We start from the raw sequence: 7,383 nt of genomic DNA, 5'->3' as shown, positions 1-7,383 counted from the left end.
TGCTTCTTTTACCCTGTGGAAGCATCGCTGCTCCTCCATGTGCCAACCCGGTTCTCGTCCAAGGCTGCTCGGCAGGGGGTCACGGAGCCGCCAGCACAGTGTCTTCACCTTCCCAGTCCTGGCGGCTCGGGGCTGTGACTGTCTGAGCCTCGTCTTTAATCTCCTTTCATGTTTATTAAACGTGCTCAGTAGCTTTGTTGAGAAAAGGGGTTCTTTATCCTAAAGATGATTACCGTTCTAAAGTGCTCTTCTGATTTCATGAATTTTTATTTTGTCTCTGAGGTTTTGTGCTCTGTATTCTAGGGCGATCTGTAATTTGGCTCCTCACCGATATTATTAAAATCTTATTAAAATCTACCGCACAGAAGTATGTTCATTTTTATATTTTCACTATAGGCTTAACTGTCCATTTCTGTCATTTCTGTACTGTCTGTGGAACACATCACATATGTTTTCATGCTCAGAGGACAGTTTGAGGGACGGGCTGGGTGCTTCTCTGGGGTTGATGGGTGATGTGTCTCTAGGGACCGGGTTGAAGTCTCAGGTGCGGGCCATCTGATGGGTCATCTTGTCCCCCCGATGGGCCCCAGGCTCCCCACTCCCATGACACTTCTGTCGCCTTATTCTCTTTCTAAATCTCTCTTTTCTTTCTCTCTCTTCTCTACCCCCCAGTCACTTGGCTCCCTGCTCTAAAATGCATAAGGCAAAAGGTACCTAGAAGAAAGAAATCGGTAAAGATACGTAAAGAAAGAAAATATATTAGGTTTTTATGTAGCTGCCCATTACAAGTCATGAGCCCTGTTAGCAAGGAGTGTGTAATTTTTATCACATTCGTAAATACATCTAAGGGCTAATAAGCCAGTAGTGCAGCTAATTTATTTCATGTTGGTACTATCTTATCTTGTGTCCCATTGGTTACATGGAATTTTAGCTCCTTCCCTGTTGGGAGGAGCTGAACAAGGAAAGATCCTCGCCAAGAAGGAAGTATGTCCACTGATAGTCGGCGGTTGGGTTGTTTACGGGGTGGTGATCCTCTCAGTGCGGGTATATAAGGCTTCCACACACACACACCGTGGCTGGAATTGATTTCTTGGTGACGGGAGAGTAAGTAATTATGTCTTAGTTTCTGGTATCACCGCAGGACTGGTGGGATCTTCCCATCCAGAGAATTCCGCAGATGTCACTGTTCCAGTTAATAGAGGTTTGCTTTGAACTATTGCCTTTGGGAGAAGCATTCCAGAAGGAAGGAGTTTAGAGCAGTCTTCTGCCTCGCAGGCATTACTAGATAATTGTGGCAAAGGGAGACTCTGAGAGCTGTGTTGCTACCTGTCACGGCTAATAAATGACAATAAGGAAACGATCTTTCACTGAACTGTTGGCAGAAGAACTACATTTAAAAGGCAAAATTTGTGAGTGAAATGATGGGAGCTCCATTTCCCTGACACATTTCACGCTTTTCTTCTTCTTCTTTTTTTCTTTTTACAAGTCTGTCCTTAAAGATTTCTGAAGCCCAACAAGACCCACGTATGAGCCATCTTTTCCTAAGTTACAAATGAGGTAAATAAAGGGACAAGCGAGTTGTAGAATTGAGAGGAGCTTGAATAAAAACGTAGGCTTGGATGACCAGTGATCTAAACTTCCCATGGGCAGGGCATAATTGCTGATCTGACGTCCATATCCATTCAAGGATTAAAAATATTTAGGTCGAAGAATGGATTGTTGCAGAAGGACGCAAGGATGCAGAGGAAGTAGTTCTATTGGTGACATTGATAAAAAGTTTTAATATTCATAGTGCAGTTGTTTCTGTTTTTTAAAGTAATGTCACTTAAAAAATGGTAGTTTTAGCAAGTCATGGGCTGGAGGCCTTGCCTAATACTCAGTGGGAAAACCAGAGCTCCAGAGGCCAGTGCCCCCTAATGATCACATTGGAGGAGGCAGGCACAATATGCCTGGGCCCAGGACTTTTTGGATCCAGGATCACATTTATAGAAAAAAGCCTGTCATATTTAGACCAATTGATGCATTCCCATGAATTCTGAAAAGACCTAGAGCTAGTCCAATTTTTCCTTCATAACTGTTGGAAGGGTCTAAAGCCATTTCACCATCAGAATATATGCATCTCCAAGTAGTTGTTGAATGTCTGCTGGTGTGAGTTGGATTTTCTGGAGGTTTCCTAGTTTTCAGTTCAAGATGACCTCCATGGCTAGGTGACAATTGTTTGTTTGATGAAGCTCAACTTGGCTACCTTTTTTTTGTTTGTTTGTTTTTGGCCTGGTAATCAGATTCATCATTAGTTTCTGACTTACCAAAATGGCACCTCTAGAAGAAAACAGTATTTGGGCTCATTTGTATTTTTTTTTTTTTAGAAGTACACTACAATAGTTAATTTTATTTGTTCAAGGGCTTATATTGCAAGCATTAAACCAAGCATGGGCTTTGATTCTGTGAGCCCAGATTCACATATTTAGGAAGATAAAAGCAAACTGTGATCCATGTATATGGACAAAAAACTAAAGGCTCACAGTTAATCACATTGTAGTTTTAAATTTCTACAGCCTAGAAGCCAGGAGTCACAGATCTTTTAGGTCTTTCTGGATGTCCCACAAGGTATCTGCACTTTTCTTGAGCTGGGCAACCTCATCATCTTTCAGCTTCCGGTTGATCACACTGGTTAAGCCCCGAGCGTTCAGGATACAAGGAAGGCTCAGGAAGACTTCGTTCTCAATGCCATACATCCCCTTCACCATTGTTGACACTGGATGAATCCTGGATAGATTTTTCAACATGGACTCAATGAGATCAGCCACACTTAATCCAATAGCCCAGTTGGTATTTCCTTTTAGCTTGATGACTTCATAGGCACTTTCCACCACCATTTTATGCACTTCCTTCCAATTTTCACTGTCGTTGTCTGTTCCCATATCTGGATTCAGTTCCTGAAGAGAAACACCTGCCACATTCACTCCACTCCACAAAGCCACACTTGAATCACCATGTTCTCCCAAAATCCATTCATGGCAGCTGCTGGGATGAATGCCAAGTTTTTCAGCCATAAGATAGCGAAATCTTGCAGAATCCAGATTACACCCACTTCCGATCACACGGTGCTTGGGTAGTCCACTTAGTTTCCAGGTAACATACGTGAGAATATCCACTGGGTTGGAAACCACAATTATGATACAATCAGGACTGTACTTGACTATCTGCGGAATAATGAATTTGAAGACATTAACATTCCTCTGCACCAGATTGAGCCGGCTCTCTCCCTCCTGCTGGCGGACTCCCGCAGTCACCACCACAATCTTAGAATTGGCAGTCACAGAGTAATATTTATCTGCCACTATTTTAGGTGTCTGAAGAAATAAGCTCCCATGCTGCAGATCCATCATTTCTCCTTTGAGTTTATCTTCCAAAACATCCACAAGGGCAAGTTCATCAGCCAGGGACTTTCCCAGAATGCTGATGGCACAGGCCATACCAACTTGTCCAACACCCACTACAGTAATCTTATTGTTTGGGACGGCTGCCTCTTCTTCTGCAACTGGTGCAATCAGTTTTTCCTTAAGAGTTGCCATTGTGCCCGGAGAGAGCGGCTCATTTGTATTTTGAGTGATAAAGTAGTTCTACACCCTGACCCACTGAAAACTATTTTGATTAGAAGTTAAGAGTGGCTATAAGGAGTAAATCCTTAAGCGGGTGATTGAAGAAAATCTATTTCCTAAACAAGTTTTCTTATCCATGTGTCCTTAATTACCACCTACCCTGTTATCAGCACAGGAACTTCCACATCGAAATATTTCTCATAATGGGTCTTAGCATTGACATTTTCTACACTTTGTCACAATACACATAATCTGAAGAATACAGACATAGTTTGATTTTTTTCATGTAATGACGAGAAATGCAAATGCTGATTTGACATACATCCACGTAAAATTTTTTCCTCTCACATTTAACTCAACCTATTGGTGAATCCAAAAGAACCGCTATAATCACTTTATGCAACATGCTGTATTAGTATTTCCAAAGTTTGTTCCAACCCATTTCTTCTTTTATGCTCTAAAACCTCTTCATTATGTTGTTTGATGAGATGGAGCCACAAGAAGACAGACGTGCCCAAGGTCAGTTTGACTTCCAACCAGTTGCGTTTGTCATGTGGCTCTCAGACACAGGCCTTTGCCCACGCTGAGGAGCCACTCAGGGGCCTGGCCAGGCCCGGAGCCTGACCAGGTGCAACAATGCAGATGGCGCCATCTTGCCGAGCTGGCTCTGGCTACCTCTTTGCTAAGCTAGATAGAACACTGTCCATGTGCCTGTGCACTTTCCCTGGGGTTGAGTGGTCTACTTTTAGTGTCCATACTCTCTGAGAAGGGCCTGTGGGAAATGGACAGGGGGCAGAAGTGCATGTCTGCGGGTATCTTGCTCTTCCTCCGTTTCCGAGGTCAGAGATTTTTAAAGATTTTAAAGGTCCTTTGTTAAATTGAGTTCAGTATTTCCAAAGAAAATGGGGAGAGGGGTTCTCTATCCCACCTGCTCACCACTCAGTCGTGGAATTCCTGGGTGGAGCCCATGGGGCTCACAGACCTGGAGTTGGGAAAGGACCTGCCCCTGTTTGTGGTAGCCAACTGCCAAATCTCTTCTCTTCCACCCTGCGCTCCTTGAACCCCAGTCTATACCTTCACTTGCCTGCTGCTATTCTGTTTTTAAATGTACTCCTTAATGTGGTATCATGCATGTAAACGTACCATCTTTGGTGGCATTAAGTACATTCCTATCTTGCAGCCATCACCACCATCCATCTCTAGAACTTGTTCCATCTTGCCACACTGAAGTTCTGTCGCCATTAAACAACTAACTCCCCATTCCAACTTCCTCTTAGCCCCTGGGAAACCATTGTTCTTCTTTCTGTCTCTGCGAATTCAATGACCTTAGGTACATCATAAAAGTGGAATCGTGCAGAATTTTCTCTTTGTGATTGGCTTATTTCACTTAGCCAGCAGCGCTACTAGGGTTTATCCATATTGGAGCGTGTGCCAGAACTTTCCTTTTGAGGGCTGAATAATATTCCACTGTATACCATATTTCGTTTACCCATTCATTTGTTGGCGGACACTTGGATTGTTTCCAGCTTTTGGCCAAATTTTCTCTTGAATGTTCCAGTGTTTCTTTACAACCTGGCATCATCCACTTGGGCCCCTGAGTGCCTCCCTTCCTACACTAGTCACCTAAACATCCTGGAGAAGTTTATGTATATATAGGCATATGTATATATGTGTGCATATATATGGACGTAATTGTGTATATATATGTACTTTTTTTTTTTAATCCTTTCTAAGAGGCCCTTAATATGCTTTCTTTGCTCTACACCTCTCGAACTGAGCTGGGATCCTGCCTTCTCCGTAAAGTCTCCCCAGGCCTTTCTCAGCTCAAAAGGACTTTTTTCTTTCAAATCCTGTGCAGTTATTGTCAGCAACAATCTTTCTGGCAATGAATCGTGCGCTGTTTTATGACATCTTTTCTACCGTCTAGAACTGTTATTGAAACACTTCATTTAACTTGCCACGTTGCTCACTTCCTGCTCTAACTAGATGATTCACTCCCCTAGAGCAGGTGTTGTGTATCTTTGGGCCCCACTGCCAGGCCCCCCCCCCACCAACTTGTTTGCATTGTACCTCACACACAGGTATTTAATACACACATTTAATACTTTTACTTAAAAGTTATGAACCTGATTGCAATTTAATGTGGAGAAGTAGCAGATCAAGAGCCAGCTTCCTAAATTATTTTTTCTGTACTGATTTCTTCGTGAATGTCTTACAAACAAATGATCCAATACAGTGTAAGAAATCTTCCTGTTAGCATCCAGGGTTAATGGGCACATTTATCTTTCGAGAGAGAAAGGAGATTACTATTTAAATGTCTTATTTTTAACTTCAGCGTTTCAGATAAAGCATTCTTATATATGGTTTTGAATTAGGAATTTGGCAATAATACACACTCTTGGCAGAACACCCAGAGATGATGTTTCCATTTAAACCCATCTGATTAGAGGCCATTTTGACCGCTTCAGGTCTTAAATCACGACAGAATGCTTGCTGTTGCAGGGGTTCTTTATTTTAACTTTTGTTAATGAAATTTGTTACATCCTCGGTATTGTTAAAAAATGCCATTTGGCCCTCGTTTTTAATGGGCCTTTTGTTACGGGACTGCTTTCTCGCACAGTGGCACGTGGTATACAGCCTTTCCTATTTATTCTCCTGCCTCTTCCCCGTTTTCTCCTGAATAAGCAGGCATCGGGGGTATGCGCAGCTGGAAGGGACAGACACCTCTCAGCGGCTTAAACAAATGGTATATTTTTTCCTCGCATAATAAGAAATAACAGAAATAAGCTTTCGGTGGAGCGGGTTCAGCCGCTCAGCAAAGACCCTTTTTTTTTTTTTTTTAATTTTCACTTGACTATCCTTAGCATTATGTCTTTAGGTTTGTCTGGTCAAGCTCCAGGGGTCTCCACTCACCTGAGAACAAGAGGATGGGGGATGGGGTGGGCGGGTCCTTTTAGCAGGAAAGCAGAGACTTTCCCAGGAGCCTCTGCAGGCGTTCGCGGGTGTCTCATTGGTCGTGCGCAGGTCACGTGACAACTCTCCACGGCAAGGGGAGGCTGGCAGAGCACTTGCGTTCCAATGTGTATAGTGGCGGCTGCCGGGGAGAAGGGGCGTAGTATGGGCTGTTAGTGATGACCCTGGCCACGGTGTACACCTTGCTTGGGAAATTGCATCTCAAATTTCGCAGTTTACCTAGCTGTTTTTCACACGTTAGGTGCTAAAATATTTGTTGAGTTGGAGAGCGGTATCTGCTTCATGGGAATTTTGTGGACCTTTGTGCTGACTTTCAAAACTCCTATGTAAAAAAATTATTCATTTCTTAGTTGGGAGGAGCTATAAAAAACGCAGGTGCACCCGTGTGTGCACACACGCACACACAGGCACGCACACACACACACACCATTTGAGGGCAAGTTATAAAATGGAGTTTGTGCCCTAAATATTATGTCTTTCTTAAGAATGGGGTATCTTCGTCTATAACCACAACATATTTATGACGTCAGTAAACAACATGTTACGATACTTTAACCATTCACATTCCAATTTTGTCAGTTGGCTTAAAATTTTTCTTTACAGCACAAAAGTATGAGATCAGCCTAGAGGTTGGAATTACATTCAGTTTTCTTGTCACTTTAGCCTCTTTGACCTGGAACATTTCCATAGTGGCACTGCTTAAGAGAGCCCTTTCCTCCTGCTGTCTTACACCAAGTTTCCTTAGAAGCAGCAGTTTTCAAACTCTTTGTTCTCAAGGTCCCTTTCCACTCTTAAAAGGCCCTTTTCC

At 42.9% G+C, this 7,383-nt stretch overlaps 1 protein-coding gene across 1 annotated transcript; it reads right to left on the bottom strand.

The window, feature by feature from the left end:
* Positions 1–2,370: 2,370 nt before the first annotated feature.
* LOC116874858 (L-lactate dehydrogenase B chain-like) lies at positions 2,371–3,589 on the bottom strand. The gene has a single exon (XM_032869859.1). It carries the CDS (start codon positions 3,573–3,575, stop codon positions 2,571–2,573), a length of 1,005 nt encoding a protein of 334 aa, XP_032725750.1. The 5' UTR covers positions 3,576–3,589; the 3' UTR covers positions 2,371–2,570.
* Positions 3,590–7,383: the final 3,794 nt, after the last annotated feature.

Source organism: Lontra canadensis, unplaced genomic scaffold (assembly GCF_010015895.1).
Source record: "Lontra canadensis isolate GAN:19392208 unplaced genomic scaffold, GSC_riverotter_1.0 scaffold39, whole genome shotgun sequence".
NCBI classification, from domain to species: Eukaryota; Metazoa; Chordata; class Mammalia; order Carnivora; family Mustelidae; genus Lontra; species Lontra canadensis.
Note: the sequence above shows the minus strand (reverse complement) of the source record. Positions and strands in the feature narration are given on the sequence as shown.